Source organism: Mustela nigripes, chromosome 7, assembly GCF_022355385.1.
Source record: "Mustela nigripes isolate SB6536 chromosome 7, MUSNIG.SB6536, whole genome shotgun sequence".
NCBI classification, from domain to species: Eukaryota; Metazoa; Chordata; class Mammalia; order Carnivora; family Mustelidae; genus Mustela; species Mustela nigripes.
Window position 1 is genome coordinate 83,353,020 of NC_081563.1, and position 23,459 is coordinate 83,376,478.

A 23,459-nucleotide genomic window follows, 5' to 3' on the forward strand; every position below is an offset into this window, starting at 1 on the left:
TATTGAGCTCATTTCATGGATTCTAAGCTTCAGATATTATAGTTTTCACTGTGATTTAGTTCTTTTTTTATAGACTCTATTTCTTTTAAGAATTCCTCTCTCTCATTTCAAGAGTGTCACCTTAGTTCATAGAAAATGGTTCTAGCAGCTGCTTTAAAGTCTGTGTGATAATTAACACATTTGAACTGTCTTTGGGTTGGCATCTGCTGATCGCTCACTCCTTTGAGAATTGGTCGGATTTGGTTGTTAGTATTTGGATTATAGCCTGGACATTTTGAATATTATATCGTTAGACCTTGTACACTGTGAAACTTCTCTGGAGAATATTTGTTTGTTGTTTGAACAAGTAATCTACTTGCATGATATGTTCTTTGCTTTTGTGGTGGTCATGTCAAGGTCGGTTAAGTTTTCAAAACCTTTGAGATGCTGTTTGGGTCTGCTGGGGCATAAATATCCCTCAGGGCTTGCTCTGGTTCTTGGGTGATGTTGTGCTGTAATTCACTTCTCAAAGTCTTCCTTGTACTTCTTTGGACATTTTTGGTACATGTACAACTTGAAGGTGAGCTCAGCACTTGTGTGGGTTCAAACACAGGATTAGAGATTCTCTTCTCTGGTTCTCTCTCATCTGTGGGGTTTCTTCCATATTCTCAGGCTCCCAGGATCCACTTTTCCAGTTTTTCTTGCTGGAAAGATGGTTCTCAGAGTTGGCCTCCTGGGCCATGGCCTACTTTCATGCAGTTGTACCATAATGCAAAGCAGTGAAAGAAGAGGAAAACCCATAGCAGTGGTTCCTTCGCTCTTTGCAAACTGGGTGTCCTTTTTTCTGCTTCTTCTTCTTCTTTTTTTTTTTTTTTAAATTTGAAAAATATAGAGAATGTGATTGGGTGGGAGAGGTAGAGGAAGAGAATCTTCAAGCAGATTCCCTGCTAAGCACAGAGCCTAATGCAGGGGGCAGCTGGATATGGGGCTTCATCCCAGGACCAATGAGATATGACCTGAGCCAAAACCAGGAGTTGGTCACTCAATCCACTAAACCTCCCAGGCACACCATTTTTCTGCTTCTTGTAGCCAAAAGGTTGAATCATCATTTGGGATCTTAGGTGTCCATGTCTCCCCTGGGGGTAGCAGTACAGATTTACTTTTGAGGTCTCGAGGCAGGACTGGTTGAATAAAAAGAGAAAATTCAACATGGAGACTTTCCCCGTACTCTGGCTTACAGGAAGCTTTTCCTGCTGATGTAGCCAGAATGATCTTAACTCTGTATTGTTTTTGTTTTTGTTTTTTTGTTTTGCTGTTTGCATCTTTTTTTTTTTTTAAGATTTTATTTATTTATTTGACAGACAGAGATCACAAGTTGGCAGAGAGGAAGGCAGAGAGAGAGGAGGAAGCAGGCTCCCCGCTGAACAGGGAGCCCCGTGCAAGGCTGGATCCCGGGACCCTGAGACCATGACCCAAGCCAAAGTCAAAGGCTTAACCCACTCAGCCACCCAGGCGCCTTTGATGTTTGCACCTTTTATCAAGTTCCCAATTTGGCTTGCTTTCAGGACAAATCCAGAAGGAGAAAAAAAAGGATAAACTCAGAAAACTCTTTGTAGCCAATTTTATCTTTTCTAAAGTTTTGACTTCTCTCCTTAAGCCACTTGCTGTTTACTTTCCTGACTCCTCAGATAGCTGTTTGCCAAATGTGTCCACATTTAAGTTGTGGCCAGGGGAGCCACAGAATAGGCTCCTTATTCTGTGGACTGCCTCTTAATCATGTTTTCACCCCTAATACTTGCCACAGAACCTACCACATGATAGACAATTAAGTAATTGAAGGTAATACAAGCATAAAACGTGAGGCTCACCAATGTGAAGGAAATCTTTGTGTGTGTATGTGAATGAAAATATAAAAAGTGAAGCTTGCCAATTCTCCAGTAAATTCTGGTATGACCTGGACAGAACGTGTTTGGCTCACTGTCTACCACTCTTCCCACGCTCAAAGATGTTCAGTACTTCTCCTTTGCTTGGCACCCTGCAGAGCCTGAATGCAGCCAAAGAATATTCCTAGCACCCCAAACCCGGAAACCACTGGCAAGTGAAAAGCATGGGATGTGGGGTACAAGCCGGTCTTTCACTCCTGTTTTTCACACGTGTCCGCACACAATTTTCAGCTTTTGTTTCCAATTTAAATGCAGGGACTTCTCCCCAAAATTTCCATCTTCCTATATTCTTTACTCTAAGATTCTAGCTGATGGGCACAGATTTCCCTTTACCAGGTGGGCTTGTGGAAGAAAATCATTTATTTCGCTTTCTTATACAAAGTTCTATGTTTTCATTAAAAAATGTAATTTGACTAATGTGTTTTATGGAGCTTTCCCTCATTTGTACCAAAAAGAACTTATGTTAGTGTTTTAGGCCTTGGGAAATGATGAATTTGTTTAATAGATCAGTAATTATCCCACTCAAAAATGATCATTAGAATTCCTTTTTATTTGATTACTATGTATCACCAAACCCACAATCCATTTATCACCAGCTGCATCCATTAATCCAGCTTTGCTGGTCCATGTATAAGAGACTACTCTAACTTCTCATTTTGAGCCTTTCTAAGAAAAATATTGCTAGAAAGTAGTATGCCTTAAATATATTTGATTTAAAATCTCAGTCTGTACAAACTTTTAATTTTGGTTTTGTTTGCCATTTTTCTTACTGAAGACTATTTTCCAGTTGAGTCACAGTCTAAATAGAAGTATACTTTTTTGTTAGGGGATTGGGGGTGATTATTAGCTTCTAGGGGGTGACAGTGGTAGTAAGAAATGAGGTCTGTAAATGTGAATAACTTTTCATGTCTTTGTACGTTTGGTATGAAACACCCTAACACTAGGTATTTACTTAAGGGAGCTTGTTCCAGAACTTTAGGACATTCCCACTTCTAAAGTGGAAAGCAAGGTCAGGAAATTGAGCTCTGAGAGTGTACTGAGCATGGTGTGGTGCAAATACCAAACACGAGTTAGTTAAAGGTTGACTTCACTGAGTACAAAGTTCTCTAGTAAGATTTCCTTTGGATCGTCATGGCTTGGGATTCCGCCTCACTCTGCTGGTACCGAAATCAGAACAGTAAAGAGGAAAGAAACTGACTGCGTGGTACAATCCAAGTGGGGTTCACAATCTAAATGCGTTTTCTTTTCTCCTTTCCCCTGTGGGGTCTCCAGTTTACCGTGGTTTCTGGGCAGTCCTGATGCTTCTGGGAGTCGTCACCGTGGTGACCGCAAGCTTTCTGATCATCTGTGCAGCTCCCTTTGCAAGCCACATTCTCTATAAAGCCGGTGGAGGTGGTTACCTTGCTGCAGGTATGTGCGAGGCAAAGGGTGTGGTTTCCAGCCATGGCTTTTCTGGATATCCTCATATTTTCCTTTTCTAGTTTCAGGTTTCAAACCTCTGTAGTAATAATACAATGAATTCGTACACAGTTTTGCTTGAGTGCCCACAACTTGCAGTCCCTTCTCTAGAGACTTGTGTTTTCCATGTTCTTCACAGCATTTGCTTACTGTATCCACATGGTATAAAGAAGCCACTAGAAGGAAATGCTCTGTTCTTTAGCCTCACTTAACCTGTTTATTTTCTATCTGTAAAATGGGTCCAGAGCATGTCTCTCTGTAACATCAGGATATGGGTGAAGTTGTCCAGGTACTCTTAAAGAGATAGCTGCATGATGATATTACAAACTGGCATGATTTACTTATCACAGGCAAAAAACATCTCTTTCTACGGTGTCACCACTCACTTTTCTTAATTGTGGTTCATGTGTGTTATAGAAATACATTCTTTCCTTGGAAAAACCTGCATTTCTTTTAGTCAGCTTTCCAACGAGTTTTTTTAATGCCCATTACAGAGATCTCAGTAAGATAGGAAAATAATTGACTAGATGTGTCTTGCAAATATCAAGTGTTTTTCATTTAACTGGGAAATAAAAACAAGAACGTTAATCTGAAAACATATAAGCATAGATGATTTGTAAAGATAAGAGTTCTAGAAAATGAGACAAACATCACTATGGCCAAAACCAAATCATACATGGCTATGCTATATTGTAACACCAAATCGGGACACAGAGTTTCTGTATGAAATGGTAGTGATAGTAAAGAAACAGAATGGATAACATTGTCATCTCTAAATCATTAAAGAGACAGCTCCTGATGTCCATCACCATGTAATTGATGACCAGTCAACAGTTCAAGCACTCTTATTACATAACATTGTGCTTAATTCTGTGGAGGGACTAGAAAGAATAATCTCAATTTATAATCTCTCTTCTTTAATTCATAATTCCCTAAAACCAAATCCCTCATAAGCCATAAAGCTGAGCATTTTCTGAGCCAAATACTTTTTCCTTCTCCAAACCACTTTCTAACTTTGGTTCGTTCCAAGGTCTTGTGAAGATGCATATTTTTCCATGATCTTCCCAGAAATAACAGCTGTCTGCTAGAATGTGTAAATATTTGTTTCTTCTCACTCCTTACACTTCTTTTTAAATCTTTTCCAATAAAGGAAGTATGTATAGTTGACCCTTGAACAGTTTGGGTTTGAAACTGTGGGTCCACTTATACATGGATTTTATGTGTGTGTGTGTGTGTGTGTGTGTGTATACATATACAAAAACAGATTTACAGGACTGTACTATATATATATATATATATATATAAGTACATATATATATGTATATATATGTATATGTATTTAAGTACATATATATATATAGTACAGACCTGTAAATCTGTTTTTTCTTTCTTATGTTTTTACAGTCCAGTTCAGTAAATTTATAGTACAGTCCTGTACATCTTTTTTCTTTATATTTTTCTTATGTTTCTTTTCTTAGCTTAATTTATTATAAGAATACAGTATATAATACGTACACAAAGTATGTGTTAGTTGATTATGTTATCAGTAAGACTTCTCTGGTCAACAGTAGGCTATTAGTCATGAAATCTTAGGGAAGTCAAAAGTTACAGGAAGATTTTTAACTACAGTTAAGTTTTCGTGGTGCCAAAAGTTATAGGCAAAAAAAAAAAAAAAAAAAAAAAAAGAAGTTATAGGCAAATTTTATTTTATTTTTTTTTTAATTTTTTATTTTTTATAAACATATATTTTTATCCCCAGGGGTACAGGTCTGTGAATCACCAGGTTTACACACTTCACAGCACTCACCAAATCACATACCCTCCCCAATGTCCATAATCCCACCCCCTTCTCCCAAACCCCCTCCCCCCGGCAACCCTCAGTTTGTTTTGTGAGATTAAGAGTCACTTATGGTTTGTCTCCCTCCCAATCCCATCTTGTTTCATTTATTCTTCTTCTACCCACTTAAGTCTCCATGTTGTATCACCACTTCCTCATATCAGGGAGATCATATGATAGTTGTCTTTCTCTGCTTGACTTATTTCGCTAAGCATGATACGCTCTAGTTCCATCCACGTTGTTGCAAATGGCAAGATTTCATTTCTTTTGATGGCTGCATAGTATTCCATTGTGTATATATACCACATCTTCTTGATCCATTCATCTGTTGATGGACATCTAGGTTCTTTCCATAGTTTGGCTATTGTGGACATTGCTGCTATAAACATTCGGGTGCATGTGTCCCTTTGGATCACTACATTTGTATCTTTAGGGTAAATACCCAATAGTGCAATTGCTGGGTCATAGGGCAGTTCTATTTTCAACATTTTGAGGAACCTCCATGCTGTTTTCCAGAGTGGCTGCACCAGCTTGCATTCCCACCAACAGTGTAGGAGGGTTCCCCTTTCTCCGCATCCTCGCCAGCATCTGTCATTTCCTGACTTGTTGATTTTAGCCATTCTGACTGGTGTGAGGTGATATCTCATTGTGGTTTTGATTTGTATTTCCCTGATGCCGAGTGATATGGAGCACTTTTTCATGTGTCTGTTCGCCATCTGGATGTCTTCTTTGCAGAAATGTCTGCTCATGTCCTCTGCCCATTTCTTGATTGGATTATTTGTTCTTTGGGTGTTGAGTTTGCTAAGTTCTTTATAGATTCTGGACACTAGTCCTTTATCTGATATGTCGTTTGCAAATATCTTCTCCCATTCTGTCAGTTGTCTTTTGATTTTGTTAACTGTTTCCTTTGCTGTGCAAAAGCTTTTGATCTTGATGAAATCCCAGTAGTTCATTTTTTCCCTTGCTTCCCTTGCCTTTTGCGTTGTTCCTAGGAAGATGTTGCTGCGGCAGAGGTCGAAGAGGTTGCTGCCCGTGTTCTCCTCAAGGATTTTGATGGATTCCTTTCGCACATTGAGGTCCTTCATCCATTTTGAGTCTATTTTTGTGTGTGGTGTAAGGGAATGGTCCAATTTCATTTTTCTGCATGTGGCTGTCCAATTTTCCCAGCACCATTTATTGAAAAGGCTGTATTTTTTCCATTGGACATTCTTTCCTGCTTTGTCGAAGATTAGTTGACCATAGATTTGAGGGTCTATTTCTGGGCTCTCTATTCTGTTCCATTGATCTATGTGTCTGTTTTTGTGCCAGTACCATGCTGTCTTGATGATGACAGCTTTGTAATAGAGCCTGAAGTCCGGAATTGTGATGCCACCAACGTTGGCTTTCTTTTTCAATATCCCTTTGGCTATTCGAGGTCTTTTCTGGTTCCATATAAATTTTAGAATTATTTGTTCCATTTCTTTGAAAAAGATGGATGGTACTTTGATAGGAATTGCATTAAATGTGTAGATTGCTTTAGGTAGCATAGACATTTTCACAATATTTATTCTTCCAATCCAGGAGCATGGAACATTTTTCCTTTTCTTTGTGTCTTCCTCAATTTCTTTCATGAGTACTTTATAGTTTTCTGAGTATAGATTCTGTGTCTCTTTGGTTAGGTTTATTCCTAGGTATCTTATGGTTTTGGATGCAATTGTAAATGGGATTGACTCCTTAATATCTCTTTCTTCTGTCTTGCTGTTGGTGTAGAGAAATGCAACTGATTTCTGTGCATTGATTTTATATCCTGACACTTTACTGAATTCCTGTATAAGTTCTAGCAGTTTTGGAGTGGAGTCTTTTGGGTTTTCCACATATAGTATCATATCATCTGCGAAGAGTGATAATTTGACTTCTTCTTTGCCGATTTGGATGCCTTTAATTTCCTTTTGTTGTCTGATTGCTGAGGCTAGGACCTCTAGTACGATGTTGAATAGCAGTGGTGATAATGGACATCCCTGCCATGTTCCTGACCTTAGGGGAAAAGCTTTCAGTTTTTCTCCATTGAGAATGATATTTGCGGTGGGTTTTTCATAGATGGCTTTGATGATATTGAGGTATGTGCCCTCTATCCCTACACTTTGAAGAGTTTTGATCAGGAAGGGATGTTGTACTTTGTCAAATGCTTTTTCAGCATCTATTGAGAGTATCATATGGTTCTTCTTCTTTCTTTTATTGATGTGTTGTATCACATTGACTGATTTGCGGATGTTGAACCAACCTTGCAGCCCTGGAATAAATCCCACTTGGTCGTGGTGAATAATCCTTTTAATGTACTGTTGAATCCTATTGGCTAGTATTTTGTTGAGTATTTTCGCATCTGTGTTCATCAAGGATATCGGTCTATAGCTCTCTTTTTTGGTGGGATCCTTGTCTGGTTTTGGGATCAAGGTGATGCTGGCCTCATAAAATGAGTTTGGAAGTTTTCCTTCCATTTCTATTTTTTGGAACAGTTTCAGGAGAATAGGAATTAGTTCTTCTTTAAATGTTTGGTAGAATTCCCCCGGGAAGCCGTCTGGCCCTGGGCTTTTGTTTGTTTGGAGATTTTTAATGACTGTTTCAATCTCCTTACTGGTTATGGGTCTGTTCAGGCTTTCTATTTCTTCCTGGCTCAGTTGTGGTAGTTTATATGTTTCTAGGAATGCATCCATTTCTTCCAGATTGTCAAATTTATTGCTGTAGAGTTGCTCATAGTATGTTCTTATAATAGTTTGTATTTCTTTGGTGTTAGTTGTGATCTCTCGTCTTTCATTCATGATTTTATTTATTTGGGTTCTTTCTCTTTTCTTTTTGATAAGTCGGGCCAGGGGTTTATCAATTTTATTAATTCTTTCAAAGAACCAGCTCCTAGTTTCGTTGATTTGTTCTATTGTTTTTTTGGTTTCTATTTCATTGATTTCTGCTCTGATCTTTATGATTTCTCTTCACCTGCTGGGCTTAGGGTTTCTTTCTTGTTCTTTCTCCAGCTCCTTTAGGTGTAGGGTTAGGTTGTGTGCCTGAGACCTTTCTTGTTTCTTGAGAAAGGCTTGTACCGCTATATATTTTCCTCTCAGGACTGCCTTTGTTGTGTCCCACAGATTTTGAACCGTTGTATTTTCATTATCATTTGTTTCCATGATTTTTTTCAATTCTTCTTTAATTTCCCGGTTGACCCATTCATTCTTTAGAAGGATACTGTTTAGTCTCCATGTATTTGGGTTCCTTCCAAACTTCCTTTTGTGGTTGAGTTCTAGCTTTAGAGCATTGTGGTCTGAAAATATGCAGGGAATGATCCCAATCTTTTGATACCGGTTGAGTCCTGATTTAGGACCGAGGATGTGATCTATTCTGGAGAATGTTCCATGTGCACTAGAGAAGAATGTGTATTCTGTTGCTTTGGGATGAAATATTCTGAATATATCTGTGATGTCCATCTGGTCCAGTGTGTCGTTTAAGGCCTTTATTTCCTTGCTGATCTTTTGCTTGGATGACCTGTCCATTTCAGTGAGGGGAGTGTTAAAGTCCCCTACTATTATTGTATTATTGTTGATGTGTTTCTTTGATTTTGTTATTAATTGGTTTATATAGTTGGCTGCTCCCACATTGGGGGCATAGATATTTAAAATTGTTAAATCTTCTTGTTGGACAGACCCTTTGAGTATGATATAGTGTCCTTCCTCATCTCTTATTATAGTCTTTGGCTTAAAATCTAATTGATCTGATATAAGGATTGCCACTCCTGCTTTCTTCTGATGTCCATTAGCATGGTAAATTCTTTTCCACCCCCTCACTTTAAATCTGGAGGTGTCTTCGGGCTTAAAATGAGTTTCTTGGAGGCAACATATAGATGGGTTTTGTTTTTTTATCCATTCTGATACCCTGTGTCTTTTGACAGGGGCATTTAGCCCATTCACATTCAGGGTAACTATTGAGAGATATGAATTTAGTGCCATTGTATTGCCTGTAAGGTGACTGTTACTGTATATGGTCTCTGTTCCTTTCTGATCTACCACTTGTAGGCTCTCTCTTTGCTTAGAGGACCCCTTTCAATATTTCCTGTAGAGCTGGTTTGGTATTTGCAAATTCTTTCAGTTGTTGTTTGTCCTGGAAGCTTTTAATCTCTCCTTCTATTTTCAATGATAGCCTAGCTGGATATAGTATTCTTGGCTGCATGTTTTTCTCGTTTAGTGTTCTGAAAATATCATGCCAGCTCTTTCTGGCCTGCCAGGTCTCTGTGGATAAGTCAGCTGCCAATCTAATATTTTTACCATTGTATGTTACAGACTTCTTTTCCCGGGCTGCTTTCAGGATTTTCTCTTTGTCATTGAGACTTGTAAATTTTACTATTAGGTGACGGGGTGTGGGCCTATTCTTATTGATTTTGAGGGGCGTTCTCTGAACCTCCTGAATTTTGATGCTTGTTCCCTTTGCCATATTGGGGAAATTCTCGCCAATAATTCTCTCCAGTATACCTTCTGCTCCCCTCTCACTTTCTTCTTCTTCTGGAATCCCAATTATTCTAATGTTGTTTCGTCTTATGGTGTCACTTATCTCTCGAATTCTCCCCTCGTGGTCCAGTAGCTGTTTCTCCCTCTTTTGCTCAGCTTCTTTATTCTCTGTCATTTGGTCTTCTATATCACTAATTCTTTCTTCTGCCTCATTTATCCTAGCAGTTAGAGCCTCCATTTTTTATTGCACCTCATTAATAGCTTTTTTGATTTCACCTTGGTTAGATTTTAGTTCTTTCATTTCTCCAGAAAGGGCTTTTATATCTCTCGAGAGGTTTTCTCTAATATCTTCCATGCCTTTTTCGAGCCCGGCTAGAACCTTGAGAATTGTCATTCTGAACTCTAGATCTGACATATTACCGATGTCTGTATTGATTAGGTCCCTAGCCTTCGGTACTGCCTCTTGTTCTTTTTTTTGTGTTGAATTTTTACGTCTTGTCATTTTGTCCAGATAAGAGTAAATGAAGGGGCAAGTAAAATACTAAAAGGGTGGCAACAACCCCAGGAAAATATGCTTTAACCAAATTAGAAGAGATCCAAAATCGTGAGTGGGGAGAAAGGGGATAAAAAGAAACGGGAAAAAGGAAGAAAGAAAAAAAATAAAAAACAAAAAGAAAAGAAAAAAGAAAAGAAAAGAAAAGAAAAGAATTTTTTAAAAAAGAATACACCTAAGAAAAATGTAAAAAAGAAAAAATATATATATTAGATAAACTAGTATAAAATTGTTAAAAAAGAAAAAGGTAACAGTTAAAAAAAAATTTTACCCGAAGGCAAGAAAAAAAAAAAAGAAAAAGAAAAAATTAAATTAACTGCAAGACTAAAAAAAATCACAGGAAAAAAGCCATGAGTTCCGTGCTTGGCTTTCTCCTCCTCTGGAATTCTGCTGCTCTCCTTGGTATTGAAACCGCACTCCTTGGTAGGTGAACTTGGTCTCGGCTGGATTTCTTGTTGATCTTCTGGGGGAGGGGCCTGTTGTAGTGATTCTCAAGTGTCTTTGCCCCAGGCGGAATTACACCGCCCTTACCCGGGGCTGGGGTGAGTAATCCGCTCGGGTTTGCTTTCAGGAGCTTTTGTTCCCTGAGCGCTTTCCGTAGAGTTCCAGAGGACAGGAATACAAATGGCGGCCTCCTGGTCTCCGGCCCGGAGGAGCCGAGAGCCCAGGGCCGCACTCCTCAGTGCGCGCTCAGAGAACCGCGCCCAGTTACTCCCGTCTGCCTGACCTCCGGCCGCGCTCAGAGCTCACAGAGCCTGCGACTGGTTCAAGGTAACACGGAGCTGTGAGCTTACTGTTGGCTCTGTCTCTGTAGCCGGCTTTCCCGTTCCAATACCCGCAAGCTCTGCGACACTCAGACACCCCCGATCCTTCTGTGACCCTGCGGGACCTGAGGCCACGCTGACCCCCAGTGGGCTTCGCCCCGGTTTAGCCTCTGGAGCGATGTCCCTCAGCGGAACAGACTTTTAAAAGTCCTGATTTTGTGCACGGTTGCTCCGCCGCTTGCCGGGAGCCGGCCCCTCCCCCCGGGGTCTATCTTCCCGTCGCTTTGGATTCACTTCTCCGCCGGTCCTACCTTTCAGAAAGTGGTTGTTTTTCTGTTTCCAGAATTGCTGTTATTCTTCTCTTCGATCTGCCGATGGATTTTCAGGTGTTTGCAATCTTTAGATAAGCTATCTAGCTGATCTCCGGCTAGCTGAAGCAGTCTCAGCTTGCTACTTCTCCGCCATCTTGACTCCTCCCTCAGTTATAGGCAAATTTTAAACTGCGGTTAAGATTTGAGGAAGTTGAAATTTTCTTTTCTTTTTTTAATTATGTTATGTTAATCACTGTACAGTATATCATGAGTTTTTGATGTAGTGTTCCATGATTCATTGTTTGCATGGAACACCCAGTGCTCTATGCAATACATGCCCTCCTTAGTACCCATCACCAGGCTCACCCTTTCCCCTACCCCTTTCCCCTCTAAAACCCTCAGTTTGTTTCCTGGAGTCCATAGTATCCCCTGCTGATTCCCCCCTTCATTTTTCTCTTCTTTCTCCTAATGTCCTCCATGCTATTCCTTATGTTCCACAAATGAGTGAAACTATATGATAATTGACTTTCTCTGCTTGACTTATTTCACTTAGCATATTTTCCTCCAGTTCTGTCCATGCTGATACAAAAGTTGGGTATTCATCCTTTCTAATGGCTGAGTAATAGTCCATTGTGTATAGGGACCATATCTTCTTTATCCATTCATCGGTTGAAGGGCATCTTGACTTTCTGTGGTTTGACTATTATGGACATTGCTGTATGGGCCGTTTTTCAACTGCACAAGGGTTGGTGCTCCTAACCCCAACATATTCAAGGATCAAGTGTAAAAGCATGAGTTTAGTACACATTATGGATGCATGTTGTTTTAAACTCAGGAATGCTCTGATCCTTGGTTTAGTCTGATCAAAGGATTGTATGTCTGTGTGTGTGTTTAGTGCTTTTGGAAAAAAAAAAGTGTTGGTCATTTTTAAATTGTGCAAGAAGGTAGTATATCCAAAGAATTTCGTTTGGCTGAAAACTCTGTAGGAAGGAAAAACATTTGGTATGTATTCATATGCCATTGACCAGTATGTTTTCTTTTTGTGAGGAATCTTTGCTGTGTGTGGGAACGGGGCTGCGGTTCCTCTTCCTCAGATCTTCTTATGGAGTACCCTGGGAACTGAGAGGTGCCCATGGTATTCTGGGACCCATTCTGCAAACAACCAAAATGAATAATTCCTTTCAAACTTGACTTTTAACTTCCTTAATGGCAGAATTCTTTATTGTTTGTGTAGGACCATTTGTTTCCACAGAACACAGAGACAGATTCTGTTGGATGAGACAAAATTATCTTGGGCAGAAAAAAGTGATGTTCTCAGGAATAACTGAAGTTTGCAGTCTAGTGTCAATTTCCACTGTGAAACACAGTTCTGTAAGGCAGTTATGGGGCCAATAAGTCATCCTTGAGCTTCCATACTTCTTGGTAGAAAAATTTTTTAAATATTTTCATTGTTTATTTTTAACATTCTTAAGTAATTTTTTAAATTTAATTTCTTTTCAGTGTAACATAATTCATTGTTTATGCACCACACCCAGTGCTCCATGCAATACGTGCCCTCCATAATACCCACCACCTGGCTCCCCCAACCTCCCACCCCCTGCCCCTTCAAAACCCTCAGATTGTTTTTCAGAGTCCATAGTCTCTCATGGTTCATTTCTCCTTCCAATTTCCCTCAACTCCCTTCTCCTCTCCATCTCCCCTTGTCCTCCATGTTATTTGTTATGCTCCACAAATAAGTGAAACCATATGATAACTGATTCTCTCTGCTTGACTTATTTCACTCAGCATAATCTCTTCCAATCCCGTCCATGTTGCTACAAACATTGGGTATTCATCCTTTCTGATGGAGACATAATACTCCATAGTGTATATAGACCACATCTTCCTTATCCATTTGTCCGTTGAAGGGCATCTTGGTTCTTTTCACAGTTTGGTGACTGTGGCCATTGCTGCTATGAACATCGGGGTACACGTGGCCCATCTGTATCTTTGGGTTAAATACCCACTAGTGCAATTGCGGGGTCATAGGGAAGCTCTATTTTTAATTTCTTAAGGAATCTCCACACTGTTCTCCAAATTGGCTGCACCAACTTGCATTCCCACCAACAGTGTAAGAGGGTTCCCCTTTCTCCACATCCTCTCCAACACACGTTGTTTCCTGTCTTGCTAATTTTGTGCATTCTAACTGACATAAGTTGGTATCTCATTGTGGTTTTAATTTGAATCTCCCTGATGGCTAGTGATGATGAACATTTTTTCAGGTAATTTAGCCTTTCAAAGTCAAAGATGGAAACTTACATGTGCTATACGAACACTTGGCAGATATGTAACAAACACTAGGTTTTTCTGCCAGCCAAATTTTTATATGTCACTTTTAATACGGAATCATGCATATCTACTGAGTTAAACTGAATTAAATTTATAATGCTTTCTTTGGCTAGATTTTACATATTCAAAATGAAGTGGTCTTATTCTATGTGCCTGCTATTCTAGAGTCTCTTTGTTCTTTACAGCTTACCTCGTCATTCCCTGCCCCAGTCTCCGGTGCTGCCCTGTGCCATTGCTCTGTGCTCTGCTGGGCAGTTGGGAACAGGTGCAGTTTGGGCCTTGGGTTGCTGTGGCAGCTTTATCAGTGCCACAAATAAGACTACACACTCTCTCTTTATTTGGACAGATGGCTTTAGAAGGGAGAATAGCCAAATTCCAAATGGCCAGTGCTGGGTGTGTGCATGCATAAAGACTCTTTGGCATTAGCAGGAAGATTGGTTTTGGGCATTCCATGTGTGGCTGAGTCATCCTGATGTCACAGTTGTCTGTGTGAGTAAGGGGCGGGGTCCATGTTGTTCCTTGCTCTGTCAAAAGGCTCAGAGCAAACCTTGGAGGGCATGTTGCCGCTCCTTGCAGCTGGACAAATTCCTCTTCAGGCAGGCTAGGCCATGGGTCCCCAAGGAGGTTCAGTTCTGGAACAAGTGCACGGTAATTGTCAGAACGTTATAATGCTGAGCCTGTTTCAGTGGGTCTCATTCCGCACTCTACAAAGCCTAAGCAAGTGCTGAAATTTGTTTTCATGTGGTGTCCCAGAGAACTGTCAGACCCAAAGGGGTTCACACTTGTCTTCTCCTAAGCTTGTGATACTGTAGGTGATAGGAAAGATGCAGAAGAGGTTAGAATGGGTAGGCATAGCATTATAAAACTTTTAAGATGTGATCTGGAAGTTCTGGGGTACTGACATCACTGGGTAATGGGCCATAAAAACTTGAAATCAGTATTTTACCAACATATGAGGGTACAAAGATTTTTCTTTTTTAATTGAAATCACCTTTTCCTGAGTGACAAAGTGCAACTGCATTTTTCTGCTGAATGTAGAGCCAGACAGAGTCCCTCCAAGGTAAAGGTACCTGAAAAGCTTCTGGATCATGTCCAAATCCCTTGTGGGACCTCATGTTGGTGAGACTACATGGACCTTTTGTAAGCTAGAGGAATACAGAAGCCTTTATTCTAGACCCAGGAGGTATTAATGGAAGCAAAGGGTACTTCTGCACGTAACTGGTCCTTTGGAACAATTAGTCCTTTAGAGGCAAAGTAGTGGTTTGCCTCCTGCTCCATTCTGTGACCACAGAAGGTGCTCCTTGCCCAGACAGCTGCTGCTCAAGCCAATACTGGTCACCAAGGGATACCAGCTGAGTGAGTTGGGATGAATTTTTATAAATCCTCTGCCATGTGGAACAAACTGCTGGGCACACATCCTTCCACAGCTCATATCTGTTTCCTTTGGATCTGGAGGACAGTGCTTTCTAAAAGCGTAGTGATGTGAACCCTCTTAGAAAAGTAGCACAGGAAAGGTGAGTGGACAAAAAGAGAATATAAAATTCTGAATACAAAATTTATAAACTAATGATTCAAAATTAAACTGGACTTGTGGTTTGTTTTCTTTTTTCTCTCAAAGACTAATGGAATTTGTAGTGGCTCATCAGTAAACCACATTTACGTCTATAGGAAATAAGATAGATGGGATGGATGCAAACTACAAGGTGTTTTTTTCGCCTTAATTCTAGAAAAAAAAAATAGGTCACAGAAGCCAACGGACATATTTCAGGTGTTCCTTTTTGGGGGGCTGAGAATGATCACTTGGCTTCCGGGAAGCGCTCCGTGTCATACCTTGCTGCTCACGTCTTCCTCCAGATAAAGCAGAGCAAGAGAAGAATATGTGGAGGAAACAGAAGACCACGAGCAGGAAGGGATTAGGGAGGAATTGCTGACAGCCCAGATGAAGGCTTCTAAACTTACCGGCACACGCATCTCCCTGCTTGCACCTGCTGTCTCCATGTCTATATCATGAGAGATCCAGGCTATAAACAGCCGCTTACCCTGGAAAGCAAAGGGGCCTCTGTGTTAGCAGAACAGGCGTGGAAGGGCAGTGAATACTTGCCAGAATTTCTTAGTGGAAATTCTGTCTTTCTCTGTCTTTCTTAGTGCACCAGAAGGAGAAAATGACAAGCATGATCTCCTAGTGGGGAACAGACTATTTGACCAAAGTCTAAGACTTCACATTTTATTCATAAGTCTCTTCTGTCAGACGTATGCATGGAAACAAAAGGGTGACTCATGAGAACTGTAGGTTACTGATACCTTAGCAGATGTGCTCATTATAGTAGAATTCCTGTCTTCAATTTTTATGAAACACGAAACAGCAGTTTGGATTTCTCTTTTGGTCAGTCCAAAGCTCCCATACTAGATCTGCTTTCTGAGTAGTTCCAGAAGAGCCAGTCACCCTTATGTTTCTAAAAACACTTGCTTTGTACCCTGGCTTTGTGCCTTCAGTTGTCATATTTGGGAACTGGATCAGTCAAAGTTATTATTTTGGATATTGATACTATAATAACACGGGAAGGCCTCCCCCCAAAGAGTCACTTTGCTTAGAAATAACTATAGCAAATGAATAAGGCATATCTATTTTTTAACTGAAAAATTTCTGAGGCCTTTTCCCCAACCCATTATGCTTACTTATACAAAAGAGAAATACATTAGTAATAGACTCCTTGAATGACCAGATTGACATATACTAAGTCTGTCCTAGAAATAATTTTTACTTCCTGTAACTAAAAGGTTGTTGGGGAAGGACAGGAAGTTTTCTCACTGGACCCTTAAGACAGAAAATGGTCCTTAACACATATGTGAGCACAAGTCTGGATTCACCTGTTACCCTTTCTGAAATGTTCAGTGATGGGCCTGTGGGGTGACTGGTGCCACCTGGTGGAAGATTCTAGTAAGACATGGCAGACAACCTCCCTCACTTCTCATGAAATCTCAGAACTGGAAGGCACTGGGGCAGTTTATCCCCTTGCCTCTTGACTAGTCCTGAAATAGCCCAGTCAAATGAGAAGCTCGGATGCTTTAAAAGATTTCAGAGAATAATATTTGCTAGCCATTAGCAGGAGTTCATGCCTAAGCTCAATAAAAATAATGATAATAACATAACTAGCCAATGCTTATTACATGCTTGCCCTGTTCCAGGCACCCTGCTAAGTGTGTTATGTCCATTAATTCCTTATGACTACTCTCTGCAGTAGGCACCTGCGTGATCTCTATTTTACCAACAAAGACGCTGAGACAGAGAAGTACAGAACTTGTTCAAGGTTACTCAGCTAGTCAAGTGTAAATCTTCCCAGCTTGTACACCTGTGAGGTAAGATTTAAACCAGGGCAGTCAGAAGCCAGGCTTGTGCCCTTCAACTACCTCCTGCTTCATGAAACTCATCTCTTGTGGGTAAACACTTCTTTGGGGTTAAATGAAAATCTGCTTTCCAGATGCAGTCCCTAATGACTTGTACAGATTGGATAAACCCTCATGATCATTCTCTATCAATAACTGTTTTTCAAGAGAGTACAGAGTATTGGATAGACAGGATGTTTAATGCTTACAATGAATATGCCAATCTAAGAAAGTGATAAATATCTGAGAAATCCAATAGACATTATATAAGTTTGGTGGACTAAATAAAACCATGAGGCCAGAAATTGAAAGAGAAGGGGCAGTTAATATATTCGGACAGTAGTGTGGTGAAGTGTAAGTAGTTATGAATACTTGGAAATCAGATAGGTGTAATGAAAATATACAGGCATGAAATTATATAAGGTATTCAAGCTATCTCAGGAAATTGGAGAAAAATCAGTGGAAAGTGAGTCTGAGAAAATGAAGAGTGGAAATTGTTTACGGTTGACTATTATGCATTAGTAGTTTTAAAATTTCTGAAGTCTGATATGTAAAAATGAGCATAATTTAATTAAAAGAGAAAGGAATAGCATGTTAATGTAAAGAAGGACTATTACAAAAGTACAATTTAAATTATTTTTTAAGAACTTCTAGTGCATTTTCTGGAAAAGTGAACTTTTTAGTGAATGAACTAACAGATACATAACTACTTTGAAAGTATGTTACTCTTGAGAAAATACAGAATTGGAAAATTTTCCTTTCCCCATCATGTAATGTTTAGAAAAATAAGTATGCATTTTAGATTCTGGAGTGGATCTATGAGAATAGCCTGCACTAATGGCCATGTTTACTCCTTGAGCCTGACACATAGGATTTCTAAAAAGTTGAGAAAGGTCTCAAACACTGCGATTTTTGAGATTCCTACTGTATTAAAAGTTAACACATGTTAAAAAGGTTTGAAAATACTGTGGCACTTAGTGTTTACATTTTAAAAGTTAATACTCTATGTTTTTAAAACACATACATAAATATAGTGACCCTAATATAAGGCCATTTGCAGACATTATCCAAAATCTTTTATGAATTTGGATCCCAAACACATATCACTTATGGACTCCAGTCTCGTCTGTATCATGAAGGAGCACTATTATTCCATCCCAAGAGGTTAAACCCTTGCCCATTCTCAGAAAGGATCTAGCTCTTTCTCCTTGGTTGTGCTTCTATATCCTCTAAATTAAAGGCTAGAGATGATCTCTACATACCTGAGGGGCAACTGTCTTTCCAAAGAAGTCCCAGAAAACAAAAAGATGTAGGGTAGCCTTCTGGTTCCTAATTTGGGGATCCGTTTGCAGGGGTTCATTTTATAATGAAACTTCATAACATTCATTTATATGTCATATTTTGTATATTTCAAAATATTACATTTTTATTGCATTATACATAAATGCACTAAAAAAAAAAAAAGCAAAAACAAAAAACTGTAACTTAAAAAAGTCATCCCTGTGCTCCAAGCCCTTGGAGAGTTTAATTGCCCAGTGAGCACTATTGAACAGCTGTCAAATTTTTGTTGACAAAACTGATGCTTGAGGAAGAGAAGACTGTATTCTTAAGGAGTGTGGGGGAAAGTCAAAGCAGGTGCACTGCAGGTCACTGCCATAGCATCTGTAAGCCCAGCATCATTGTATATGGCATAAGATCCTGTTTCATAAACAGATACTGTTGCCCATTTCTTTTTTTAAAACCATTTGTCTAAGGAATTATATATGTCATTTCAGGACTCTGTGTTTGAGTTAGAACATCATGGACCAAAATACTCGTAGTGGCTTAATTTATTATAGTCCAAATCTAGAAAGAATCCAAATGATCATCAGGAGATAAATGGATAAACAAACCATGGTCTGTTCATACAATGGGAATAGAGCTCAGCTGTAAAAAGGAGGGAACTACTAAGACATGCACAGCCTGGGTGGATTCTCTGTCATCATGTTGAATATGAACAGCCGGAGACGAAAGACCGCACACTGTCATGATTTCATTTCTACAAGGTTCTAAGAGCAAAGCTCTGCGATAGTGGTAGGTGTTTTGGGGAACGGGGGTGAGGAGGCCTGAAGAACCTCCCTGGAGTGACAGTGATGGATGTGTTCTATTTTTTAATGGATTGTGGGTACACTGATGTTTCCATTTATCAAAATTCATCAAATCATACACTTAAAACTTGTACATTTTGCTCTATGTAAATTACACCTCAGTTTAAAAATAAATGAGAAAGAGAAACAATGAAACTGGGATGGTTTTTACCTGTTAGAACAACCTTTGAACTATAGGGGTTTAATATAATACCTTCAATGATTAGTATGGACCAATTTCAGAAATGTTGATAGGAAGACCATTTATGGATCTTCTGCAAAAGCGTCTTGAGGGGACATGGTCCTTTATGCTGCTTGGTGCTCCTCTGCAGATCTGAGAAGGCATTCATTATGTATTTCTTGATACATTGCTATGTTTCCTTTTGGAGAATGATAGTAAATACATAGCTTATCAAGTTTCCTTTTTGTTCTTTCTCCTGGGCATAGCAGACCCAGGTTCCCCATTCCATTAACACTGCTATCTTTTGTACGCTTACCCACACCCCAGATTTTTTCTTCATTTCTGTAGTTAGCAGGAACCCACTCTGTACCTTCCCGGGAGCCCCACCTGGAAAAGTACCCTCATTGCTCACCACCTCCTTGGAAATTTCCCCCACTGTAGGGTGTCTGTGAGTGTCTTCATCCTACTGTATTATATCTGCTATTAGGGTGTCTGTTTGAGTTATGCCACAGGCTACTTTGACCTTGTGACTATAGACCTCATTTCATCCTCTGAAAATAGACAAGGAGTGAGCCGATGCTGTCATCCCTAAAATTTTATGAAGCTGACTTTCTACTTATGTTTTTCTAGATGCTCTTGATGAATACTGTCCTGTCTTTAAAGTACATTCAGCCCTCCTGTTAGAAAAAAACGCACTATTTTTCTGATTCTAATTTACTGTTCACTTTAATTTTCTTCATAATGCAATTTTTTTGACTGTGGAATTCTTTGGCCTTAACTGTGCCCATAGAAAGCTGAAATGAGTTGCCACTGAATTTATGTGCAAGCGTGACTAAAAGAGGCCAGTGGAATCATCTTGAATTCATGATTCTTTCCCAAGTACCCAATAGCAGCTCATGATTGAAGTTACTAAGACATATTTCAAAGGCTCTTATATCTAAGCAGTTAAAGATCAAGTTTATTGTTTTATTTCAGCAACTCCAAAAGGCTTTTGTTTTTTAATACAGGTATATGTATTTCTAGGCAAGAATATAGGGGTTTGACATTTGCCTGTCTTTTTGAAGAGTTTCCATTTCTGTGGCTAACTTTTAAATCTGGTTTTTATAATGTTGTATACAAAATCTTTATTTTTCCATCCTTGTTTCCATGAAATATTGAGGCCGTGCAGTTTTATTTTCAGTCTGTGACTTGGTGTTGGTGAAATTCTTTTGTATTTTTTCCTACATTGTGAACATTTCCATATTGTTTGTCATCAACAATTGTATTCCTAATGGCCCATTGTGACTTTGTGACCTTTGTTTCAGAGAAAATGCTTTCCAGATTGAATTCATATTTTGAGGGAAAAATTTTCAACTTTGTGAGAGTTGTAAAACCCTGAGTGGCTCTTCCCCACACTGCATGTTAGTAAGAGAACCAACACATTCTTCTTGTAACTTAAGTATTTGTCCATGGTTTTTTTTTTTTTTTTTTATCACAAATCTTCTTGGGATTTGGGACCTTACTTTTATTATGCCTCCAGTGAGCTGTTTAATGCATTTTTTTGGTTTTCAAACAATTAGGTATTTTTAAATTTAATTAGAAATAAGCTATGCTTTCAAAATATAACCAGATTTAAATATAACAAATTTAAAAAAAACAAATTATTGGGGCACCTGGGTGGCTCAGTGGGTTAAAGCTTCTGCCTTCAGCTCAGGTCATGATCCCAGGGTCCTGGGATCGAGCCCCGCATCGGGTTCTCTGCTCAGCAGGGAGCCTGCTTCCCTTCCTCTCTCTCTGTCTCTGCCTGCCTCTCTGCCGACTTGTGAACTCTGTCAAAAAAAAAAACCAAAAAACCAAAACAAAACAAAAAAAACCAACTTCTAAAAATAAATAAATAAATTATTACCTAAATATTAGCAATATTTCTATTCCTGCTAAAATCACAGAATCAAGTGGGTTTGACATGTAACCCACTTGTTACTCAAGGACAATTATTACTTGTGTTTTCATGAAGGAGAGTCCTTTAAGATATCAAAGGATAATAAATAAGATTTTAACATAGTATTTTTCCATTAGTGTTCCCCCAGATAAGACTCTCCACTTGGTAGGTGAACCACATCAGCAGCAATATTCACTAATCATCACAATAGCCCACCAAAAGAAGATGTGTCTTTCTGGGTGTACAAACACATGTACTCTCTCCCATTCCCGCCATCATATGCCCTTTCTAACACACAACCACAGGTTCCCACCATGCTTTTTTTTTTTTTTAATTCATTCATTTTGTCTTTTGTTTTGAAATATTTTCAGATTTACATAGGAATTGAAAATCCCTTCACCCAGAGACTCCATTGATGTTTCACTCTCAATGTGTTTTATAGCAAAAGGCTCCAGTTCTGGAACGTGCTTTGCATTTAGCAGTCATGTCATCTCCATCAGACCAGAATAAGTCCTACTTAGACCTTCATGACCTTGACTCTACAAGAGTACAGGCCCATGATTTTCTAGAATGTTCCTGAATTGGTGTGTCTGATGTTTCCTTCTGATTGGATTTAGGCTTTCCATTTTTGGCTGTATCGTAGCAGTGATGCTATTTTATTCTCATTGTATCTTACAAGGTGGTTAGTGACATCAATATGCCATGCCACTGGTGATGTTCACGCTGATCATTTGAGTAAGGTGATATTTGCCAGGTTTCTTCAGCATGAAATTACTGTTTTCCTCTTTATAATTGATAAGTATTTTGTAGGAAGTGACTTTGAGCCTCTGTAAATATTTATTTCTCATCTAAATTTCATTTTACTAGTTTTAGCATCCTTTTCTGTTTCTTGCCTGCATTATTACTTAAATGATTGTCAAATGGTGATTTCTAATTGAGCTATTCCTTCTACATTTATAAGTTAGCATTTTCTGAGGAAAAGCTTTCCCTTCTCCCTATCTAATGTATTCATTCGTGTATTTCTATCACTGTGGGCTCATGGATTTCTCTTTTATTCAGTGAGGTATCATGTGCCAATATCATTATTGGTTGGATAGTCTGATTGCCTCAGAACTGGCCAGGGGAGCTTCTAAAGCTAGCTTTAGAGCTTTGGCTTTAGAGCTAGCTTTAGAGCTAGCTTTAGCTTTTCTCCCACCATTCCGAGACCACATCTGACATTCCAGACTTATCTTGTACTTTCTGTCCAACCTGGATTCACCTATTTCTTTGAGATGCCTGGTTCCTGATATTTAGAAGCCACGATCTAGACTCCATGCTACAGGGGTGTTATGGTGGTCAGATCCTCCCAGGACATAGAGCCAGGAAATATATGTAGGTGTATGCACATGGATGTATCTTAACACACACATACTTTTACTTCTATATCTGTTTATCTATCTGTCTAGAACCATAAATTCACCTTGATACATTTAATTCTAAACAACATCATAGACTTTATTCTAGCTTTCCCCCTTTTCAAATTTGTAACTCTCTTTTCAGGCAGTGAAGAAGAACATGATTCCAATTAACCTCAATATATTTATTGGTTTGATCAGTCTACCCCTATGTAATAGTCTCCTGACTCTTCTGTTGGCCGGATGCATTGCATAAACCCCTCATCATAAATTCTTGCTACTGTGTCAGCTAACTAAACCATTGGCTTTGGTGTAAATACTTTCCATTATCTGTTAGTCCATTCACTTTCTGTTTGTCCCTCTGCATTTGAGTGTGCACATGTACACATACACACCGGTAATTTAATAGGTAGGGAAACACTGGCAATTTAATAGGCATAAAACACTGACAATTTAATAGGTAGGGAAACACTCTTTTACCCCATGGGAAGATGTAATTATAAATGGATATAATATGAATTAAATGACAGTATCTTCAATTAGTGAACAAGTTAAAGATTATAGTGATAGAAACACCTATTTTCATTGATTTCAGGATGTAAATGCTCTTCAAATAACATCAATTTTAAAATGTAAGTTAAGGGGCATCTGGGTGGCTCAGTGGGTAAAAGCCTCTGCTTTCGGCTCAGGTCATGATCCCAGGGTCCTGGGATCGAGCCCTGCATCGGGCTCTCTGCTCAACGGGGAGCCTGCTTCCTCCTCTCTCTCTCTCTGCCTGCTTCTCTGCCTACTTGTGATCTCTGTCTGTCAAATAAAC

The 23,459-nt window shown here is 39.2% G+C and overlaps 1 protein-coding gene across 2 annotated transcripts in view; it reads left to right on the top strand.

The window, feature by feature from the left end:
- Window positions 1-23,459, top strand: part of TMEM182 (transmembrane protein 182) — an 87,579-nt gene that overhangs the window by 59,414 nt on the left and 4,706 nt on the right. Inside the window, exons 1-2 of one of the 2 annotated variants that reach the window (XM_059406360.1) lie at window positions 2,993-3,082; window positions 3,195-3,332. In XM_059406360.1, coding sequence (XP_059262343.1) covers window positions 3,221-3,332 — 112 coding nt within the window. In that variant the 5' untranslated portion in view covers window positions 2,993-3,082; window positions 3,195-3,220. Of the gene's footprint in view, window positions 1-2,992; window positions 3,083-3,194; window positions 3,333-23,459 lie in introns of those variants that run through there. The other variant, XM_059406359.1, reaches the window with a different exon arrangement.